This window comes from Aspergillus pseudoviridinutans, assembly GCF_018340605.1.
Source record: "Aspergillus pseudoviridinutans IFM 55266 DNA, scaffold_5, whole genome shotgun sequence".
Classification (NCBI taxonomy): Eukaryota; Fungi; Ascomycota; class Eurotiomycetes; order Eurotiales; family Aspergillaceae; genus Aspergillus; species Aspergillus pseudoviridinutans.
The window spans coordinates 2,264,133-2,287,505 of record NW_025091285.1 but is presented as its reverse complement, the minus strand read 5'-3'; the positions used below and the strand labels follow the sequence as shown (position 1 = coordinate 2,287,505).

Genomic DNA, 23,373 nt, shown 5'->3' with positions numbered 1-23,373 from the left:
CAAAGGACAATATGAGCCTCCTTTCGGTTGTAAGGAAATGGTGATCTAGATTCTGAAAGATTTGCCGCTGGAGAGTACCGCGACAGGCGTTGCTTTCCCCGACACATTGATGGCATATCGATTGTGTCTCATGTTCGCATCGGCTTGCCGGGACCAGTCCAGTATGGTTTTGGTGTAATGCGATATGCCTCCTAAAGCTTTTAGCGTTGAGATATAGGGGATCGCATTGTTAGATGCTATCCGATTGGCATTGTCCCCTCGCTGTTCTCGGACTCTCGCAGAAGAGTTCGTCACTTCTGAGGTGCGTCTCGACTTTGGAAATCTTTTGGACCTATCACGAAACACCAAGCCTCAAACTAGTGGCATCTTGACAGTCTGTTTGTAGTGCACTGATATAGTGCAAAGGAGCCATTTCGTTTTTCATTTGATTATTCTTGACGTATACCGGGCAGTCTTCTAGGCCTGGGATTGTGTGTACTGCTGGCGACGTTTGTGGCGTAGGGTCGGTCGGAGGCTGAGAGGGTGCTGAGGGTATCTGTAATGCAGGGGCAGTCGGAGTGTGGGATGGAGCAGCCGGGACTGCTGCAGGAGTGAGTGAGTCTTATTCAACTCATTCATCTTCAATGGACATCTCTTTGTCTTCTTCCGGGGCCGGCTTCACACGAGCATAGTAGCAAGGTAAGCCATCTCCCTAATCTCCCTCATCTCCATCATAGTCCAGATCGAGGATCCATCCTCGAACTCTGGCTTCAAAGAACCTATTTTGATAGCCATTTGCGACGGAGAACGGACCTGTTGTGCATGATCAATGATGTATTGAAGTGACGGACACTATTTGATTGCGAGCAGATGGCGACCACTGGTGCCTGCTGCTGGATCGTGCTGTGACACGAATCCAACCGGCCAGGTCGCTTCATATTCATTGTAGTTTTGGGAAGATCGCATCCTTCCACTGGAGGACATGCTCATTGTTAAAGAACAGCGACAACAACTTTCAGGTATAGAACTTTTGAGATCCGTAGGCTTCCTTTTCTTTAACAAGCAATGGGGAAAAATGTGAGAAGTTTGGACATCCTGACGGCCAGTAACTATGCAGTCGCCCCCATCACGTTCTTTGGTGATTTTTTAGCTGATCTGGAACGGGGAACAGCATTAGAAGGTTCAATTCCTGTGACGAAGATGAACATGATGAGCTATGATCTTTTCGTGCGTTCTGACGCTAAATCCGGGGAAGCACATACAAGTTACTAGATAACATTTCGCATAAGCATGGTGCCACTTGAGCTTCTTAGACGAAAGTCCTTAATGCCGATAGGTCTGCTAGTTGAAGGCAGGCCCAAAAGGATGTGGGTACAGCCCACGTCTTAAGCGCCATACAGTGATGCTCGAGAAGCGACTCTTCCTGCTGGCAGATGCCTGTTTAATAGTTAGAGATTGCACAGACTCCAAGATAGGTGGGAGACCTTCGTGAAATCGTTTCTCTAACGACACGCAGACTGCATGATCCTCGAGACAAGTTGCTGCCAGTATTGTCAGGAGACTCATCTCCTTGTTCGTTAGAAGCTGTATCTGAGATCTCTCCCACAATGCGACTAAATAGCTGCCTTGGTAGCATTTTCCCGCCAGTCTCTCATACGTGGAATAGAAGCCGGAGACACACGGCCAATCATCAATGTAGCGGGCGAGTTGTCCCGAGAAGAAAGGGTATGCGACAAGTATAGTTTTCCACGTCCTAGTTTGTATGTTAACAAGTGCTCTGAATGTACTGGCAGTATAGAAAGATATGCAGCTGGGAGTGTTTAGAGATCGGGTCACACATACCTAGTCCTTCACAGTACACGGATCTGCCCACCGGTCAAGGCGTTCGAATGTGTAACTGTAGGGTATGATGTGTGCAACCTCTAGCCTGCCCCGGGACTCATTAGCTAGCGATTCAATCTGCAGGTGTGGTTGTGCTTCGTAAGGTGCTTTGATTATTGGGAAAGAAGGGTAAGTAGAAGCTGTATGCTTACTCTGACCATGTTGCTAATTGCTGATAATGGAGTGCAGGTGGTTGCATAACTTAGGGTTTGATCTCAAGGCTGAGTGGAGAAGGCCCTGCTAAGAATGATCTCAGTCTATTCCTCAGTCGGGCTTCTACTCAAGGTTTATCATAAGGGGCTGCGCGCTGGTGCTGTCCCGCTTGTAAACCCAGGGTGGAGATAAAGTTTTGGCATTATCGCATTCGTGCTTTTTTAATAAGTTCTGCAAGCCTCAGTAACGCACGGAATCGCTGGGAAAGGCACTACTCACGAGGAAGACTCAGAGAATAGCCCGAGCAGGCAGGGAGCACACCCGTTGCGCGGTACGCGGGCGCTTGGAGACACTGGGCTTCTAATGCCTTCTTAAAGCCACCTAGTACTTGACTGTCCGGGTCAATTTGGTTATCGTATCTCTGCTGGGTCACGATGAAGCCTCTTCCGGGTTGCCTCGCGCATCATAATACGCTGATCCTCTTCCAGGTCAGGATCAATCAGTCGATAGCCATACTGTAAGCAAGGGCACCGTCCCGCCGATCAGTGAGGCAACGGCGTCCAGCCAACCTTTGGAGCCACAGGGGGTGAAGGAGCCTGAGAGCGTTTGATAGGCATTGCCCTATCTGTCTCAGCGGCATCGACAGTGTCTCACCAGCGACCCAAGTGGAAACGACGTATATCAACAAGAAATTGATGGTTTTGCAACCCCTTATGACACCCCTCGGATACTTTGAAGTATACCAGACAGTTAGCTTTCAATAGCCGATCGCTTGGAATACACGCTCAGATTCTCCCTGATCGTGACGAAGATGACGTGAAGCCAACGGTACGTGTGATTCTCCATCTTCTTCAAGTGCTCTGAAATCTTGCGTCAATCGTCGGCGTTGAAATAGTGTGAGTTCCGTGATGAGGTAAGCTTTCTGAAAGTCCTTAGCATTATGCTAAATGAGAGTTTCGGTAGCCTTACCGATTCATCTTCCTGTCCCCCTGCGGCCTGGAATCGGAGGTTGACAGTCTATCAGGAGTGGATAAAGTAGCTGTCTGTGCTGGCTGGTATGTTATGTAGGACCTCGAAGGCCGATGGCTCGTTAGCGGGAGATCCAATCTGAAGCCATCCATCAAGATCTAGAAGGCCGTTCACTGATATCACAGCGGGAACGAAAGACACAAATCAGGATTCGTAGCCGGTTATGGTGGCTCTCATTGGCAGTCCACCGTTCTAGTCCAGTCAGCAATGTCACCGCAAGTGCCCAACTGCAACATACTTATAGTCGGAGGATTTGAAACTTTAGGAAAGCCGTGGTATGATCGAATCTGACCCGAAAACCGTTGTCGTCCCAGTTATGGGGCATATCAGTGATAATGCCCGCGGGGAACATTGGCATGGTCGGTCGAGTGAATGTCGGTACTGCCGGCGGAGGTTTCTCCATCTTAGAAAGATCGAGTCCGACCTGGTAGCTTCTGGGTAAGAAAAGCCATATGGGCACAAGAACCCTTTATACCAAGATGGTTAGAAGAGAGCCCAGTTTTTGAACTCCGCTGGAGTTAACGATATGGAAATCACAGATGACATAGCAGTATTTTTTTGCTTTCGACAGGCATAGGACTGCGGAAGGGAAACGACGGCAATAGGTCTTTTTTCGGTTAGGTGGATCCATAGCTTTGTAGTTGCCGATGATATAGAGTGCATGTTCGCCCGACTCAGAGCGACATTCAGGCGATTGCCCTCCCGCATAGAGTCCAGGGAGGAAACAACGGTGAGGTCGAGTACGACAACATTCGATTCCCTACCCTGAAAGTAGTCGATGGTCTTGAGTTGTACGAGATATAGTTGCAAGCCGGGCTGCTGTTGTTGCAATGGCAAAGAGTGCCTGGTATTTCCCGAACTAGGCTCGGCTCACAAATTTATGTACGTAGTGGCAATGAAAGTCTTACCAACATTTCGATGGACGGATCCAACTTCCGCATCTTCGTCTTATATGCTTTCTTTTTTTTCGATTGCCCTTTTGTCTTTCTGACGCAGGGCACCAGGGCGGTCATCACATTTCGATGTTTCCATTCGGTACGGGGTGAGAACAGCGATTCCAGTCGGGTTGGCAACTCGTTGGGAACGCAGGCGAATCACAAGCGCAGCAGCGACACTGCGATGGGCCGTATTTAGACGAGAAAGCTGCTGGGCGTCGTGGTGGTCCATGCTGTCCTTCACATCGAGGAACAGCATTTGGCCCGAGTGGCGAAGCGTGCGACGATTGAACAGGTCGATCTGATCCTGATAGGCATTTAAGCAACACAACAGCTAAGTATAATAGCACTAACATTAGGTTTCTCTATGCCGCTCCATCCTGCTAATAATGGTGAAATCTCCAGCATGTCGGTGCTTCACTGCAGCGAGCCAGGCGCTTTCCTGGGATCTGCCCAGTGTTAATTTGGCACGCAAAGGTCGACCATAAGGTATCTATTCGTAATTTCTGCCGATGCTCATCATTCATGTCGCGGCTTCAGGCCAACAGAGATTACTGGTTTGAGCTTCAACTTCCCTGCACCCAAAGATATCCCTAATAGTCAACGGCTTTCTTGGCGGCCGTGCCTGTCAGCCCGAAATGTTTTTGGTCGCACACCGGCCACTGCAGTATGGAATCTCCAACTCAACAATCGATCTGTTATCCAGTAGAAAAGTATGAGTATTGAATCTCGTGTCGCCTTAAGGAATAATGGATTATTCATTGATCTACATGAGTCCTCGCCCATAGTATCTGCTAGGACTTGCAACAGTGAATACATGATTAGTCATCTTTAACGCCTGAAATGCATGATAAATCACAGCCTTGCACCCAACACTCAACTTGCCCCTCCTTATCTCATCAAGGAGAACCAACCGACAAAAGGCGAATCTAAACCGCGCACTGTAGTCTCCATATCTCTTACCCACCTTGTAAATAAGCGTTTATACTCTCTGGTTTTCTAAATGGATGGACTCTCCTCAGCTGCGAGCATTATCAGTGTCATTCAACTAACAGGAAGCCTTGTGAAGCTTTGTGGGAGCTACATCCAGGAGGTGAAGGATGCACGAGATCATATTGTTAACCTACAACGGGCAATAATAGCCCTCCAAGGTATTCTTCAAGACCTCCTGAAATTCCTTGACAGCAACAGCAAGGCCTTACCTACCTCCGAACGTCTGGTCGGTAATGTTGCCGAATGCCTCTCCGACCTCCAGGACTTAGCAGTAAAAATCGATCCTGGGAGGGGAAAGAAGCTGATGAAAAAAGTGGGATTTCGAGCCTTAAAGTGGCCTCTGAAACACACAGAGGTGGAGAGTGTTATTCGGAATCTTGAGAGATACAAATCCTCCTTCACTTTATCATTGCAGGTGGATCAGACGTAGGTTTCAAGCTCTTATAACCTCCCCGAGAATATTCGGCTTAGATATATCTAGATCACTCATCACTGGAATGATTCAACATGCGGAACATGTTAATCAAATGACGGATCTTGACAAACTGCCCTTTGCGTGTGGAGCCGAGTATAATTCATACCTAGATCAATATGAAGATGAATGTTTCCCAGGCACCAGAACCGAGCTCCTTCAACAGATAAAAGACTGGGCTATGACTTCGCGCGGAACCTGTCTCTTTTGGTTAAATGGGATGGCAGGAACAGGGAAATCCACAATATCTCGGACTTTGGCAAAGTCGGTCAAAGAGACCGGGCATCTAGGGGCGAGCTTTTTCTTCAAGAGAGGCGAAGGGGATCGAGGGAGAGCTATAAAGCTTATGCCGACAATTACAAGACAACTAGGGCGTCGGTTCCCTGGGTTAATTGCTGGCGTGCGGAAGGCACTCCAAGATGACCCAGACATTGCTTCCAAATCGCTCAAGGAGCAGTTTCATAAACTACTTCTCCAACCGCTTTTAGGTCTTGACGGACCCAACCAGCAATTCCCAACCATTGTGGTAGTGATAGACGCTTTGGATGAATGTGAACACGATATTGACGTACAAACCATAATTCAATTACTGCCTCGTCTACAGGAAGCCAACGCTATTCACCTTCGGATATTTTTGACAAGCAGACCTGAACTGCCAATCCGCCTCGGGTTTGCCAAAATTGCAAATCATGACTATCAGGATCTAGTCCTCCATGAGATCCCCGAAAAAGTCACGGAAAGTGATATTTCATTATTCCTACAGGGCCGGTTTGCGATAATTAGACAAGAGCGAAATGTGCCTCAAGACTGGCCTGGCGATGAAATCATTCAAGACTTAGTCGCGATGTCCATTCCCTTGTTTATTTCCGCTGCCACAGTGTGCCGATATATTGAACATCCCAAATGGAATCCCACTACACGCCTTGTGGAGCTTCTAAAGGACCAAGCCAGATATGCAAGAAAAATGGACAAGACATACCTGCCAATTCTTACACGGCTCGTCGATGATCAAGACACTGATGAGTTAGAGCAGCAGCAACTCTTACGTGAGTTCCAAGAAATAATTGGTACCATCATACTCCTTGCTGCTCCATTCTCCACCAACACGCTTTCTCGATTCCTTGGGACGATGGCGGACATTATCAGGAATCGAGTGGATTCTTTTCAGTCTGTCCTTAGCATACCTAGTGACCGAGATCGGCCTGTCAGAATCTTACATTTGTCCTTTCGAGACTTTCTGCTCTCTACTGATAGCATATTTCGCGTGGATGAGCGAAAGAAGCATAGGGATATCGCTATATGTTGTCTCAAAACTATGAAGAGGCACCTAAAAAATAATATCTGCGGTCTAGAAGGTCCTGGGACGCGTCGGGCAGAAGTCGATCCACAATCCATCCGCCAGCACTTACCACCAGAATTGCAATACTCCAGTCGCTACTGGATACACCATCTCGAACAAAGCAACGCGTCATCTTCAGAGATAGACGATGTATTCTTGTTCCTTCAGAGGCATTTCCTGCACTGGGTGGAGGCGATGAGCCTACTGGGTTTTGTATCAGAAGTGGTGGGGATGCTAAATGTACTAATGGCTATACCAGTAAGTTGTATAGATAGTTATATGTGGTTGATGCTAATAGATATAGGACGACCATAATTCCGCAATGTCTGATTTTCTACATGATGCAAAGCGCTTTATTCTTAAAAACCACCAAATAGCTGATGATGCACCTCTCCAGCTCTATTGCTCAGGGYTGGTATTCGCACCTCGAACGGCAATAATGCGTAGAGAGTTCAAACTAGATCTCCCTACCTGGATATGCCAGTTACCACGAGTCGAGGAAACATGGAGTGCTGAATTGCAGACTCTCGAGGGCCATTCAAGTTATGTTTGGTCAGTGGCCTTCTCGCCTAATGGCCGGCTGCTGGCATCCAGCTCCTATGATAGGACCGTGCGGCTCTGGGACCCAGCGACAGGTGCACTGCAACAGACTCTTGAGGGCCATTTAGATAATGTTACCTCAGTGGCCTTCTCACCTAATGGCCAGCTATTAGCATCTAGCTCTGATGACAAGACTGTGCGGCTCTGGGACCCTATGASYRGCAYRCTACAGCAGACTCTTAAGGGCCATGAAAAATCTGTTTTGTCAGTGGCCTTCTCACCTAATGGCCAGCTGCTGGCGTCTGGCTCTAGTGACAATAATATAAGGCTCTGGGACCCAGCAACAGGGGTGCTGCAGCAGATACTTAAGGGCCATTCACATCGGGTCAGAAGAGTAACCTTCTCTCCTGATGGGCGACTGCTAGCATCTATTGCTGATGGTGAGACTGTGCAACTCTGGGACCCAGTGACAGGCGTGCTGCAGCAGACTCTCAAGGGCTATGAAGATTATGGGGATTGGTCAGTGGCCTTCTCGCCTGACGGCCTGCTGCTGGCGATTGGCTCTGGTGACAATACTGTGAGGCTCTGGGACATAGCGACGGGTGCGCTGCAGCAGATTCTCAAGGGCCATTCACGTCCAGTTTCCTCAGTGGCATTCTCCCTGGACGGCCAGCTACTAGCGTCTAGCTCTATTGACAACACCATAAGGCTCTGGGACCCGGCGGCAGGCGCGCTGCAGCAGACTCTGGAGGGCCATTCAGATAATGTTTGCTCAGTGGCCTTCTCACCCGATGGCCAACTGCTGGCGTCTAGCTCCGTTGACAAGACCGTGCGGCTCTGGGACCTAGTGATAGGCGCGCTACAGCAAACTTCTGAATGCCATTTAGGTTACATATGGTCAGTAGCCTTCTCACCTGATGGCCGGCTGCTAGCATCCAGCTCTGATGACAAGACTGTGCGGCTCTGGGACCCTATGACCAGCACACTACAGCAGACTCTTAAGGGCCATGAAAAATCTGTTTTGTCAGTGGCTTTCTCACATGATGGCCGGCTGCTGGCATCTGGCTCTGAGGACAACACTGTAAGGCTCTGGGACCCAGCAACGGGCGCGCTGCAACAGACTCTTAAGGGGCATTCACATCGGGTTTGGTCAGTAGCCTTCTCAGACAATGGCCGGCTGCTCGCATCTGGCTCTCAGGATAACACCATTAGGCTCTGGGACCTAGCAACGGGCGCGCTGCAGCAGACTCTTCAGGGCCATGAAGATTGTGTCTGGTCAGTGGCCTTCTCTCTTGACAGCCAGCTGCTGGCATCTGGCTCCGATGACAAGACTGTGCGGCTCTGGGAACCAGTGACCGGCACACTACAGCAGACTCTCAGGGGTCATTCAGATAGGGTTTGGTCGGTGGCTTTCTCGCCTGATGGCCGGCTGCTGGCGACTGGCTCTCGTGACAACACCGTGAGGCTCTGGACCACGGCGACTGGCATCCAGCAGCAAACCTGGTCTGTCAACGAAGCAGTCACTAACCTCAAATTTTCTCAGGACGGTTCATGTCTAAGTACCAACTTGGAAGCCTTTGATATATGTGACATTCCCACATCCAAATCATCCCGTGTGAATCTGGAGATCTTCATCGAGGATAGCCAGTGGATAAAATTGAACGATAAAAGGGTACTATGGCTTCCTGCTATGTATCGGCATCGCTGTTTTACGATTATTGGGAGTAAACTTGCCCTAGGACACACATTAGGCCGGATCTCTTTCTTGGAATTCCGTGTATAGCAGGGTCAATATTTTTCAACTCCGTTCCTTCCTCTACTTTTGAACTCTTCATCAAAGAAAGGCCTACGAGGAAAGTAGAATTTAGAAGGTTTTACCATTCCGCTAGTCCCAAAAATCCTGATGCCAAGGAATGGTGACGGTCCATAAGGGACCGCAGTTACATAAGGGCACCATGGACCTAAGGCAAACGGTCCATGATGGGACCTTACGATAGCCTCATGGTGTGGACCGGAATGGGGGAACTATATAAGGACAGTCATTACCAGTGTATCTAGAGTTCTTAGTTTAGTTCTTCGCGTTCAATATCAATATCTCACTTGAGTACAAGTTCACTAGTCCGATTCGTTAGCTACTCTCTACTATTGAGTATACGTACTCAATAAGCCTTGCTTCTATCTCTACTGTTATTGTTCTTGTGTTACCTTTGGATTGTCCTTGACCCGCGGAAGGTCATTGTACCCCTATATCAATAGGCTACCTGGTGACTCTTTCCAAGGTCTCTAACAAGGTTAATTAACATCTTAGTAGTTTCTCAAGTATTTGGCGGCAGGAAGTTGAATATTTTAGGAAGGGAATAGTAACTATTAAACTCATCACGAGCAGGTCCAGCATATCTGCCAAGAACTAGAACTCGACATTCTTGAACGGGGATTCCCTTAGCTGAAATTTTGCTATGTACTGGCGTGGCCGGTCTGGATGTACATATCCTTGAATACGTTGCAGAGGCCGCAACGACGCATGCACTCAACGGTTTTATCGCCAGATAGCCGCACATATCGAACGCCCTGTTATACAGGGGTTTAGCGGTTAAAAAAAACAGAGGGGGACTTCGAGCCTGGCAACCGCCCGATGGCTTCTGGTCCGGATGCTTTGGCCGCGTGGTCTGTGACGCAGCAGGGCGCATGGTTTATCGAATCAGCAGGTTGCTCGCAGACCGGAAGGAAATGTCAAACGAAATGCTTACCTCGCTGGCATTGCCTCTGCTTGCCTCTGCTTGCCTCTTCCTTTCCAGGTTCCTCGGATTGACCGGTATAAGGTACTGGAAGGCAACGGCAATTCAAATTGTAGTAGCAGTAATCAGCAAGTAAGAACAGGGAAATCAGCAAGATGTGGGAGAACAGGAATCAGTAGCAAGTAGGTCGTCGCGAAGCAAATGAAGGAAGAGAGGTGGAGTGAAGAGATGAAATGTGATTGACAAAGTGGGTGCAGTCATGTAGTAGTGAATGAGATAGTTGAAAAATAGACGAATACAGTGAATAGACGTCCAGTGGGAAGTGAATTGGTCCATTGTAGTGAAGGTAGACGATTTGAAGGACAATATGATAAGCCAAAAGAAAGTATATAGCTTTGTGGTTGACCATTGCTGGAGGGGAACTCTCATTAATTATGTCGTAGCTCCAGCATGATGGAGAACTTGTTGGAAAGAAAGTATGCAAGGAGCAGTCTACGCAACGCTGCCTCCTGCGACTTCCCTTACCCAAACGAGAAGACATGAAGCTATCCGGAACAATATGTCCTCATGGCTACTTGCAACATGCAGCATACACTATCAGAGTAACTGAAACCTGTGGTACAAACAATTACCATTGCACGAAAATTTTTAATAAAGCTATTCGCGAGTGGTCCTGTCTCATTGTCAATAGCCATTCATCACATGTATTTCTTTAGCGATGGTATATGGCAGCCATCCACTTGCACTCAGAGCACCTCCAGAATATCCGGATAAACACGTCATAAATGCTATCCAAGAGTGGTTGTATTGATCTTTTCATTTCTGTTATACGAGGTCAATGTGATTGGGTGGGGAATGCGCCCTTTTGACGACATTTGATCCACCAGATACCAAATACAACTTCTACTGCATCATGAGGGGTTTCAACTTCAGTCTTTTTTTTCAAAACAGTTAACTGAAGGCCAAACAAAATGCAACAGGCAAGTAACGCATACACCTACGAAATGCGTACAATACAATATGACCAACCCACCAATCCATTGGCAGTGCAGGACGGAGATATGCAAACGGAGGGCAGAGTCAGCTGGGCCTATCCAGAAGGAGGTTGGGAAGCCTGGACTTGTCTACTGGGCTCATTTCTGATAATGTTTCCATCATTTGGCTTTCAAACTGCAGGTATCCATCCTCAAATTCATCTAGCGGAGCACGGCTACTGACATACAACAGTCGGATCGGTCCAGGACTACATCAGCACCCACCAGCTGGCAACGTACAGCGTCCGGGATGTGGGCTGGATCACCGCCATTCTTGTCTTCCTGACTCTATTCCTTGGTGTCCAGGTTGGACCTCTGTTTGATCGATATGGACCGCGGATTCTGTTGGTGGGTGGCTCGCTCCTGAACATTGCCTCCTATCTTCTGCTGGCACAATGTAGAGTATACTGGCACTTTGTGCTATGCCTCAGCGTATTAGGAGGAATCTCATCTGCAGTCGTTGCAACCGTCTCCATTGCCGTGCTGAGCCACTGGTTTAATCGTCGCCGGGCGCTCGCCTCGGGGATTTGTATGGGCGGTTCTTCCGCCGGAGGGGCCATCATCCCTCTGCTACTGCGCAAACTCTTCCCGCAATTGGGATGGACATGGGCTATCCGGACGATTGCATTTATGGCGGCTGGCTGCTACACGGCCGGTATCATCCTGGTCAAAGGACGACTTCCTACCGGTCGTCGCAGCCGCGCGACCGTTGATTTTGGGGCTTTCAGGTCTCCACGGCTATGCTTCCTCGCTGTGGCAGTCTTTTCGTTTGAGTTCATTATTTTTGGCTGCGCAGCGCTGTTACCGACTTACATCCGTTATGCTGGTTTCCCTCTCGACGCCCAATTCTACTCCCTCACCCTACTCAACAGCATGAGCTTTTTGGGACGTGTCCTTCCTGGCTTAGCGGCGGATCAACTCGGCCGGTTCAACATTCTGCTGGCGCTCGTCGTCATGACGCTTCTGGTTATGAGTACCGTATGGCTCCCGTTTGGCTCTCGCGGCCAGGCTACATTATACGCTGTCGTCGCTGTTTTTGGCTTTGGGTCTGGGGGATGGCTGTCCCTGGCGCCTGTATGTGCGGGCCAGCTGTGTCGGACCGAGGATTATGGGCGATTCTACGGGACCATCTACAGCGTCGCTGCGTTTGGGGCATTGTTGACTGTTCCTGTTGGAGGAGAGTTGCTGCAGTCGACTACGCCGCAGGTGCTGATCGGCTTCTACTCGGCAGTTCTCATGGTGGGACTGGTGAGTGTAGTCATGGCTCGATGGGCCCTGTTGGATTGGAGGTGGAAGTGGAGAGTCAAGCTGTAGTGATGCATGACTTATCGTTTTGACTGAATAGAGTGAATATCATGCCTGACCGCTTGGAATCTATCTGCAGTTCTTGAACTCGGATATCGGTCGCTTCCCCTTCATCTTTCAGCAGCCCATGGACACGATTAACGACTGAAATATATACTGCAATTCGTAATGCAGTTTTTCGTGCATCACTACCTGTCACATTCATGGGAGGGGAATATACTTGTATCTGTCCCATGAGACCTCGAATGTTGGATAACATTATCGCATGTTCATCTAGCTATATATACCGATGCTAGTCATTCTTCTTACTCAGTCGCAACACATAATGGATAAGAGCTCTAGATGCGAGGTGATTTTGTAGTGCAAGAGAATGGACGATCGATCAAAGTCCTCAATAAATATGTAACTGTTGTCACATGAATGTATTGATGAGAAGTAAGACGTTGACCCGTCGGCCTTCCGAAACAGGATAATTTAGCGAGTCATGTCATCATTCAAGTATATCAAGATGTGTTACGGAGTACATCAGAACGCTATTTGGCTCATTTTGCAAGCTAAAGTAAACAAGGTTTATAAATTCAGTGGCTGAGCGATTCTAGGCTCCAACAAGACTCTGGTGGACAAGGCTCGTCCGCTTGCTGCCTACAAGCTATTGCACTAGTACTACGAGTATATATTAATGCAATCCCCACCGATCAATATCTTCTCTCACATCAACAACAAACAAGAACCAAAATGACATACACATATCTCTGCGGGTGTGGCTACTACCCTCACCCTCAAGCAAAGCCAGTCTACCTACCCCGCATCGGCATCAAAGCCCACGCAACTATCCTCTCGTCCGTTTCCAGAACGGTCCTCACCCAGACATACACAAATCCATCTAAGAACCTCCTTAAAGAAGTCTCATATACCTTCCCGCTATACGATGGCGTCAGCGTAGTAAGCTTCAAGTGCCAGGTCGGCGACCGCACTCTGCACAGCCGCGTGAAGCCGCGCAAGCAAGCCAAGGCGCAATACGAGGATGCCGTCTCAAAAGGCGAGTCCGCAGCGCTGATGGCCCATTCGCTGAGTGCCTCGGACGTATTCTCCATCAAACTAGGGAATGTCGGGCCTGGAGAGAAGGTTGTAGTAGAGATTACCCTTGTCGGGGAGCTGAAGCAGGATACGCAGACTGATGCGGTGCGATATACGCTGCCCAATTCCATCGCGCCGCGGTATGGCCATCAGGCGGAGGATATGACCATGCCACCGGAGGCAGACGTGCAGGGTATCTCCATCACCGTGGATGTGCAGATGGAGAGTACGGCTGTTATCCGAGAGATCCAGTCGACGAGTCATTCGCTGAGTGTGGCGCTGGGACGGGTGTCGGCGTCTAGCGAGTCGGACAAGGCGTTCAACCCGGCGCAGGCATCTGCAAGTGTCAATCTAAAGGAAGATCGGACCTCGCTGTCGCGCGACTTTGTCCTCCTTGTCAAGGCAGATGGACTCGACACGCCCCGGGCGATGCTGGAGACGCACCCGACTCTCCCTAACCAACGGGCGATCATGACGACGCTTGTACCGAAGTTTGGCCTTGATCCAATCAAGCCGGAAATTATCTTCGTGATCGATCGCAGTGGAAGCATGATGGAGAAAATCGACACTCTCAAGTCGGCCCTCAGGGTCTTTCTCAAGAGTCTCCCGGTAGGAGTTTGCTTTAATATCTGCTCGTTCGGCAGCTCGTACTCCTTTCTTTGGAAGCAGAGTCTTTTATACAGTGCCGAGAGTCTCAAGGAAGCTCTGAGCTTTGTCGACGGCGTCCGTGCGGATATGGGCGGAACGGAAATGCAGGGGGCCGTTGAGGCCACGGTCCACAGTCGGATGAAGGACAAGGAACTGGAGGTCTTGATATTGACAGATGGGCAAATCTGGAATCAAGAATCACTTTTCAAATTCATCCGTGAGACGGCCGGTGGCAACAGTGCACGGTTCTTCTCACTAGGGATCGGCGATGAGGCGTCGCATTCGCTCGTCGAGGGGATTGCGCGGGCAGGGAATGGCTTCTCGCAGTTGGTCGTGAACTACGAAGAGCTGGACAGGAAGGTGGTGCGCATGCTCAAGGGAGCGCTGACGCCACATATATCCGACTACAAGCTGGAGCTCGAGTACGACGACGGTGGCGAGGATTTTGAGGTCGTTCTCCCAGAACGGCCTAAGACCGTGACTGTCGATGAGACCGAAACAAAGCAGCAGCCGATTTCTCTCTTTGATGCAGACTACAAGGAGAACGAGCAGAGGACGGACGAAGAACCCCTGCCGGTCCTCACAGCCCCCCAAACCATCCAAGCACCATACCAGATCCCACCTCTCTACCCCTTCATCCGGACAACAGCATACCTCCTGGGTACAGAAACCATGCACACCCCCAAAGCCCTCATTTTCCGAGCCACTTCAAAGCAGGGCCCTCTCATCCTGCGCATTCCAATCGACGACATCGGCACCGGAGAGACAATCCACCAACTTGCCGCCCGAAAAGCCATGATCGAGCTCGAGGAAGGACACGGTTGGCTTGCCGCCGCAACAACCAACGGAAACCCATTCAATAATCTCCATCCCGGCTCGAAAGAACGCATCATCGGTCGCGAATGCGAGAAACTAGGAACACAGTTCCAAGTAACCGGCAAGCACTGCTCCTTCATCGCCCTAGAGAGAGACAGCACCTCGGATCAGATGAAAGAGAAGGATGTCGCCGACATGCCTATATTGGAGGCTCTTGGGGAAGAGCTTAGCGAATCAGTCCCTGTCTTCGCTCGCGCCAGGAACAGGAGGGGATACAAAGCACATAGAAAGATGGTGCCACCGCCACCACCGCCAGCGACCCGTTTCGGTGCCGCCTCCTTCGCTCCTCTTTCAAGGGCAACGGGAGTCCCCCAGTCGTTATTCGGTGCGCCTGCAGTTGCAACATTCCTGGATACGAGATGGTCGCCGCCGCCTCCACCTCCGGCTCCAGCGATGGGATTCACATTTGATGCCCTGATGGAGCCGGCGGTCTGTCCTCCCGCCCTCTTCTCGGAGGATGATATGATGGAGATAGAAAGCGCAGACTCCCATGGCTCGGTCGGCTATACCCCTGCGCCTCCTACCGTCCCCAGTGAGACTGCCGGAGGGGCAAGCACAGTTCACAGGATTATCGCCTTGCAGTCGTTTGAGGGATACTGGACTTGGTCTGCGGAACTGATGGAGGTCCTAGGGCTAGATGAGCGGGATATTCAAGCTCGGCTGATGAATCTATTCCAAAAGGACAGCAGTGGTTCGAATCTGACCGTCATTGCGACCATGCTGGCGATGGCGTACCTGTCCACAAAGTGTGCGGATGATCGCTCGGTCTGGGAATTGGTGTACGACAAGGCCGAGGGGTGGAAGAGACAGAAGCTTGCGGAGATGGGAGAGTGGGGAAATATTCTCAAAGCAAAGGAGAATGAGATCATTGCCTTGGTATGAGATTATGACTGTGGTTGCTCGGGCGTTTTGATGGCTTGATAATTTAGTTTAGTCCAACTATAGCCCAGTGTTCTTGTGATGTATCAAATGAGTATACCATAGTTGATAGGGTTCAATCCTCGCAGGTATGAGGTGACCGATGCTTTTGGCAACATTAGATTCCGATTCAAGAATTCGGAACCCCTTTAGTTTTAGTTTACAAAGAGCTTCGTTTTATTTAGATAGGTTTACAAGTATCAGTCTTCATTTTGATCTAAGTGTCTTAATTGGCTTGGTGTACAGGTCGCTCTTTCAATCACACCACCATCGCAGTGATATGCCCCCTCTCCTAAAATCACTGCCATAGAGCCGATGAAGAAGACAGGATTTCAGCTCACCTACCCTCTGTAAAGCAGTAAAGAGAGAATACATACCGTAGCTCTTAGGAACCAGGTCATCAAAGGGAATATCCGCTTTGAGTTCTTCATTTCTTACAGGAATGTGTTTGCAGTCTCTGATCTATATTCACTGTCTTTGCAATTGGCCTTGAATAAAAAAGCATTACCTATGGATTTCATTCACTATTCTCATCTAGTTAATCAAAGAGTGCCTGACTCATACATAAGTCTGTAGTCACCCCCTTCAGATATCTACTCACTTCATTATCTGCCTTTCCTCAACCCGGTATACAGAAACTGTTTGATATATCCATACGTCCACACACAGTCGATACAATTCCTTACTATGTTTAAGGATATTCCAGTAAGACGGACTGCCTCCACATGAGGGTTCTCGGATATGGTACTGACTTGAATGTGGTTCATTAGACGAATACTTATAAGCGGACGGCCTGGCTCGTGGTGCTGAATCTGGATATCTGTTTCCGCTAGTAACTGGTGAAATACGAATTTGATTCCAGAAACGCACGTAGCACCCATTATTACGCCAACCCATCCACTATCCTCCAAATGGATTCCCAGGGACAAACATCGTCAGCGCCAGACTGCTGGATGCCGCAGATTCTTCCCAAAGCCTTATTTCAGATCTTCACAAACCAATGAAGGCTCCCTGTGCCACCTGATGGACCAAAAGTGGGTACAACCGTCACCTAGTCCAACACAATTCTTAAGCTTTCTGGCGGTCCACTATTCAATCKGTATTTGAATCCCAAAGATGGATTCTGTCAATAATCAGACACACTGCAAGGCAAAAGTCAACTCCACGAGGCGACTCTGGCATCGGGTTCTGAGGACAAGGAAAACCGCGTCGAGATTCCGGGGATTAAATCCTGTTACTGTCAGTGAGATGGTTTCTTAGTTTGAATGCTGACACTCCACGAGTGAATATCTTGTCAAAGCTTAGATAAGGGGCGATTATAACCCGTGGATAGCTGCGGAACAGCTCTGCGGCGAGAAAACGGCCGATGAATGCAATGCTCAAGTAGAACACTGTCGTCGATACTGAATACAGCCAATAAGGAACTATTCAACTATAACATCGCTGCCGCATGGCATACTCCCAATGTAATTAGACGTTTTCATGATTTGCCTGTAACCGTGGCGATCAGAAGGGATTCTCAATACTCTGCTGCAGACTGACTCTCATCAAAGACTGAAACGTTAGTGTGATTATTAGAAGTCCACGAAAACATTTAGGCTTTTCAGTCGAAGTATAGCTCAGAGTATATACAGTACGAGGAGTCGTCGTCACCTTCGCTCTATGTTGAAGCTTGCCAGTTAGACAAAGAGCTATACATTTATTGGAAGAGCGAGTTACTCAGTAAACCATCCGTTCTTTATATTGCCATCCTCGAGTAAGTTACTATAGGCCAATTGTAAATCCAGATTGGCTGACTTAGCAGCTACCATACACAAGTCCGTTATCAAAAAATCAGCCCAGACAATTGCTGCGAAGCTCAACAATTAGAGTTGGTCTGCGTGAGGAGACCAAGCTTCCAAGGAAGCGAGTTGTAATCCCCACTTGCCGACGGGCTCAATCCCTGATACAGATACCGCAGCTTGCAAGGACTGATAGTCATAGTCTGATCGGTCTGAGTGCGAATCATCTCCCCGTGACTGATACTCTTTGTCCAAGGCGTCCCGCTAAAGGCAACGTTGTTCGAGCGCGCAAAGGGATTCGACTCGGTGTTGGCCAGGCCCTTCCACTGCCCTGTCAGACTGTTGGAGGTCCAGGAGCGGAAGTAGCGCTGTCCATCGCTGCCAATGGCTTCAACGAGAAGGAGATACTGCCCGTTGCCGACGTTGTAGACGTTCGACGCCTCGAACAGAGCGTTCTTGTTGGAGTCAGACAGGGCAATTACTGTATTGCCCATGCCGTTGGGGAAGTTGGCCAACGAGGTCTGTGAGCGGTACAGATGGCCGTTGTCGTCTGATGAGAACAGGTAGCAGTTCTGTGAATCGCAGATAGTCCACATATCGACCCAGTTGCCATTGCCCTTATTCTGGGCGATGATGCTTGGCATGCTACTGAAGAAATTCTTCGGTGCGCTCCACCCGGCTGGGTTGGCAATATTCGCATTGGTCGAATAAGCTGCGTTGCCATTCTGGAAGACCAGGTACCAGAGGTTATGAGGCTTGAAGAAGAAGACCTGAGGCGCGGCGCGATAGCCCGAGCCGATCGGGGTCTGGTCAAGGTAGTGGAAAGTGGCCTGGTTGGCCTTGTTGAAGTCCTTGAAGTTGAAGTACACGAGGTTGTAGCCGGACGCTGTGGCCGTGCTGGCGAAGACGTGGTACGTCCCGTCCACTTCGACAATGGAGGGATCTTTGATACCTGCGATGTTGCGGCCATCGTTCTTGGGGCCGACCAGAGCCCCGCTGGAGCTCCATTTGAAGCTGCTGGGCAGGGCGGCCGCTGCAAGGGTGGAGATGAGAAGAAGGAGGAATATCTTCATCGTGTTGAATGCTGTGCTCTCTGTAGGACCATTCTGCAGGCCGCGATGGCTCTTTATATACTCCCCTCTGTCTCATGTCTCAAAATGTCCCTCAAACAAACAACCAAACAAACGGTCCACAAACTCCGGTTAAACACGCGATGGAACATAACGTCGTCTGACGAAGATTATACTTCTTGGTACTATGACTCTAAATTCTGCCAAGCAACAGGGATGTACGGAATATTTCCGAGTCGGGGTTGTTGCCCTCAAATCCGCGACAAAACAGGAGATCGGAGGACTCCAACGCGGCACTCTGAACTCTCCATTTGCCGTCAATCATCTATCTGTCGCAGATTGACATTCTCATTACCCCAAACGGCATCAGGCTGTGGAGAATTGACAATCTTGGCCCCTTGTCTGGACACTGAGGGACCCTGAGGGACCCTGAGGGACCCTGAGCCCCACCAGGGGACTAAGGCTAAATCTGTGACAGAGTCGGTCTCGGGATGTCTTAGGTGGGGGAGACAAGGGATGAGTCCAGCGCTGACAGCTCCGTGATGAAAGAGTAGTCAGCGGACTAGGGATTTTGAGATATTATCGGGATTGAAGGAAACCTAGACCCGGCGATTTCGTATCCAACTTTCCGGCGTCCTGTCGACTGAGGAGATGTCAGGCCATCAGCGGACCAACGTACCCAACAGTAGTCGGCCCTCATACTAAGTACCATAAACGGTGCTGCGCAGGATAAGTGTGGATAGAGACTAGAGTTGCAGGGGCCATTGTGGAAGGGAAAAGCTACGACTCACCTCTTCCCTCCGAAGAGGCGTACTATGGCCTGGCCAAGTGATTGCTGACTTTCTGAGAGAATCAGGGACGGAATCCTATCTGTACTCAACCTCCGCTATCTGCATGGATTATCCCACAATTATCTTATGAAACTCTCAATTACTAACTAAAAACATTTCAACTAGGATGGATCCTGCGTCTACCCATCCCACCTGAAGAACACGACTTTCACATTCCAAGGCTCAGGTTTTTAATTGCATGTGACCTCCATGTTCTGCAAGATTTTGCGGGAGTGACGCTTGAAATGGTCAGGCAGATTCGACGCTGCAGTTGGCTTACAAATAGAGCTTCCCTAGAATATCAGGTATAACCGCGAGACGCGGAGAGTGCTGCGTTCTTCCGCTACCATATTCACTCCTGATATACTCCTTTATGTACAGCGAAGCACCCAATCTGTTTTATACCGATGATTCCCTTGACAGCATCATAATGTGACGCTTGCTTCGGGTTCTTGTGTTGCGGAAGCCCCAAGAATGGATCTATGATTCCCTTTAAATCTGTACAAATATCCTACGAGGGAACTCAAGTCGAAAACAACGCGTTCAAACTCCGATTTGTACCACTAGACAACGCCACTAGCTTGCAACCTCACCTTTCGAAACCACCGAAAGCAGAAGAAACCGAAGAAATGAAGAAACGAAGACCAAGAAATGAAAAGCACTCACATCGTGTCCACCAATTTTCTCTCCTCTCCCTAGGCGAAGGCGAACCATCTATACAGACAGTTAGCGCCGCTTCGCCTGCTCCCTCCAAGCGTTGTAGGGCATGAAGCCCCACCCAGGACTCCTCGTCTTGTTCTCAGTAACCAAGCAGAGGCCCTCGCCGACCAGCTCATTCTTATCCCAGTCCATACTGAGCTGCTGGATCTTTATCCGCGAGGCCATAACGATCTGGTCTTCATTCATTCCCTCTGCTTTTAGGGAAACGACGACGTTGCCGCGTTTGACAGCTCCGGCGTTCTTCATGTCCTCGAAGGAGGGGTAGATCTTCACATCGCGGTGGTAGATCTTGTGATGGAGAGTCTCGAGGAGGATGGGGTTTAGCTTCTTTGGGGATGTCTTGACGTCGAAGAGGATGTGGACGCAGGGGGCCTGGGTATTTGCGGTCTGGGTGGGTTGGGTAATTGTAATTGGCTCGGTTGGCTGATGGGACTGAGTGCATTGATTGGTAGCCATATTGAGTGCTGGTTGCGTTTGCGTACCTTAACAAGAAATTGTATAAAAGTTGTGGTATGTTTGTATTCGAAGTGGTGATTATGAGAGAGGAAGATTGAGAGAGTTGGTTCGGATGAGAAGAGACTTGCACAGGATATCGGACTGAATTTATATACAAGAGTAAGACATCTTCGATGCAGTATCTGAACGGAGGATTGCGTTGTCTTGAAAAATGTCAAACATCTTGCTCTATACTGAGAGACATTGTAGAAAGAATTCGCAGCGCTTCGTTGCGATGTGTATCAAGTATCGAAATGGCGTGAATGGGAAGAAAATCTGATCTGTCTCACAAATGACATCTTGCAACCTATTGTCATTGTCTTACAGACAACTACAAAGGGATTACGTATGAACATATTTTGTCTCATATCGCTGCTCGTCCAGGTCGGAGCGGCTGATCTTAAGACAAAGGATACCGGACACAAAGCAGCAACATGCTTTATGCTCGTTATTTTATGCGCAAATTTCAGTATTATTTCATTCATTTTCGTAGATTCAATCTTGCAAGGACATAGGTGAGACGGTTTTAGAACCTATTTCATCATCTATCTCCGACTAATAGTCCTTTGACAATGGTGTCTCTAATTGAAGACAGAACCTGAAGAATTCGTACAACATCAAAAACGATCTCGAGTCGATATCTACTCATTTCAAAGTTCGAACACTTACTGAACAGAATCTGCGAACAAGAGCCCCAATGTAAATCCAAATTTATTGTGTCTTTCGCTATCACTGAAGCTTTTATCCTGAGGACTTCAACAAGGATGATATCTCCCTCCTCAATTCACAAAAGGACAAACAAGGTAAACTCCATTCCAATAGACTCCATCGCTCAGGTAAATGAATGTTACAACCACCAACTCCGATGTTTCCTCCAATCTTGCATCGTCCCCTCAGCAAGATCATCTACGTTGATATAATCCACCCCTTCGCGAACCAAAACATGCCAAACATGATTCCGCAGCCCCCGCGGCCACGTCGGGGTCCCCCAGTACCTGACCTTAAGGCCGCGATCATGAGCTGCTGCAACTTGCTCGCGGACACGAGCTAACTGGTCCTGCGAGAAGCGGTTCCGAGATAGTGATCCAATAGTCTTGCGAAAGTCGACGGAGGCGTAGTAGCTGTTTGTATAGTTGTAATCGGAAGCTGCAGCTGATGCAGGCTCCCCTGTATTGGATTCCAAAGCTGGTTGATCTAGTTTATCCAACGGAGCGTCGAAGAATATGTCGCGGTAGGTGCTATTCGCCGCAATAAGATGGAAGGGGGCATCTCCCGAGACGACCACCGTCACAGGACGCTGGACCATCTCCGCTCCATCGAAATGCGTAAGGTAGCCTGCCTCACGCAGCGGTGTGAGCTGCTCGACCAGGTAGGGCCATGTATCGTTGCCATCTGTTTTGAAATCGATGAGAAGAACGACTGTCTGGGATGGGTCGTGAGCAAATACACCCGCTAGGTCCTCACTTCTGTCGGGCTGCAGCCGACTGGAGCGGGTGTTATGCTGCTCAAGAAGATCCAGCAGCGGATCAAGGTATAAACTGCGCAGTGTGGCGGCGTGGTGTAATGTGAAACGATTGTGGCCGACGAGGACATCCTCTCCGGAGAGCCAGATGTCCGCCTCGACGCCGATGCAGCCGGCTTTTATGGCTGAGAAGAGCGGGATTGACCGCCAGTAATCATTGTGTGAGTGGCATTGCACGGGAGTGACCCCGTGAGTGACCCAGTGAGAGAATATAGACGGCTGTCCGCCGGGGAAGACCCAGGCGCCTAGACGGGAGTCGAGGTCGTCGGGAAAAAGGTGGACTAGACCGGTCCACACCAGAGAGACGACCTTTAGAAATCCTCTAGACAGCAAGTCAGTGCCTAACGAGGATGTAGTGCATGAGTACTTACAATATCCAAATCAATGCCCAGAAAGGTCTCTTGACGCCTCTGCAGATGATTGCGCGTCGAGATAGTGGACGTGCGTTACACTGAACATGAGAACATTTCCAGAGATTTACAACCTGCGATAGCCAATGGCATCTTTGTCTGCGCTTGTAGCTGCTATGTAGATCATCCGAGACGTCAAGTGGCAATATTTTTCGACCTGCGAGGTCACCAGGACTCATCTCCAGTAAGGTGAAGGTCTCCTGGGATGAGGAGCTTCCCACCTCGCTATCGTCGGCAGTTGATAGAGAATCCATCGTACTGAAAATATGTGCTAAGTATGAGCAACTAGGAAAGATGGGAGCTTCGAGATATTCCTCTAACACGCGATCTCTTCCGGCGATCCGAGAGTTGGCTGACGCGGCCCACAAAGCTAAGCTACCATATCCAGACATTGCCGCCAAGAGAGTTCTACCATTGATTGCTTGATCCAATTAAGCTCCGGCAGTTAAGACATTGGACCAATCACCGACTGGCAGAATGATTCCATTCTGCCATGACCAATCATCACAGAGCAATCCCAAAGAAATCCAGCTGCCTAATAAGTATATAGGGAAGTTGCCTTCACCAGCATTTATATTATCATATTTTCTATCATATACATTTTAACATTGCAGTCATTGGCAGGGTTCCG

The 23,373-nt window shown here is 49.2% G+C and overlaps 6 protein-coding genes across 6 annotated transcripts; 2 read left to right on the top strand and 4 right to left on the bottom strand.

Annotated features, from left to right (window-relative positions):
* Window positions 1–3,990: 3,990 nt before the first annotated feature.
* Window positions 3,991–4,385, bottom strand: Asppvi_007858 (uncharacterized protein; the record flags this gene model as incomplete). Its single annotated transcript, XM_043303741.1, has 2 exons — window positions 3,991–4,284; window positions 4,332–4,385. 2 exons carry the CDS (start codon window positions 4,383–4,385, stop codon window positions 3,991–3,993), a joined length of 348 nt encoding a protein of 115 aa, XP_043159676.1.
* Window positions 4,386–11,027: 6,642 nt separating this feature from the next.
* Window positions 11,028–12,404, top strand: Asppvi_007857 (putative MFS monocarboxylate transporter; the record flags this gene model as incomplete). Its single annotated transcript, XM_043303740.1, has 2 exons — window positions 11,028–11,160; window positions 11,284–12,404. The coding sequence occupies 2 exons, from the start codon at window positions 11,028–11,030 to the stop codon at window positions 12,402–12,404; spliced, it is 1,254 nt and encodes a 417-aa protein (XP_043159675.1).
* A 726-nt stretch (window positions 12,405–13,130) lies between these two features.
* Asppvi_007856 (VIT and vWA domain-containing protein) lies at window positions 13,131–15,878 on the top strand (the record flags this gene model as incomplete). Its single annotated transcript, XM_043303739.1, has 1 exon — window positions 13,131–15,878. One exon carries the CDS (start codon window positions 13,131–13,133, stop codon window positions 15,876–15,878), a length of 2,748 nt encoding a protein of 915 aa, XP_043159674.1.
* A 1,894-nt stretch (window positions 15,879–17,772) lies between these two features.
* abfI (putative alpha-L-arabinofuranosidase) lies at window positions 17,773–18,768 on the bottom strand (the record flags this gene model as incomplete). Its single annotated transcript, XM_043303738.1, has 1 exon — window positions 17,773–18,768. One exon carries the CDS (start codon window positions 18,766–18,768, stop codon window positions 17,773–17,775), a length of 996 nt encoding a protein of 331 aa, XP_043159673.1.
* Window positions 18,769–20,321: 1,553 nt separating this feature from the next.
* Window positions 20,322–20,771, bottom strand: Asppvi_007854 (uncharacterized protein; the record flags this gene model as incomplete). The annotated part of the gene is made up of 1 exon (XM_043303737.1): window positions 20,322–20,771. One exon carries the CDS (start codon window positions 20,769–20,771, stop codon window positions 20,322–20,324), a length of 450 nt encoding a protein of 149 aa, XP_043159672.1.
* Window positions 20,772–21,657: 886 nt separating this feature from the next.
* On the bottom strand, window positions 21,658–22,996 carry Asppvi_007853 (altered inheritance of mitochondria protein 6; the record flags this gene model as incomplete). The annotated part of the gene is made up of 2 exons (XM_043303736.1): window positions 21,658–22,654; window positions 22,704–22,996. 2 exons carry the CDS (start codon window positions 22,994–22,996, stop codon window positions 21,658–21,660), a joined length of 1,290 nt encoding a protein of 429 aa, XP_043159671.1.
* Window positions 22,997–23,373: the final 377 nt, after the last annotated feature.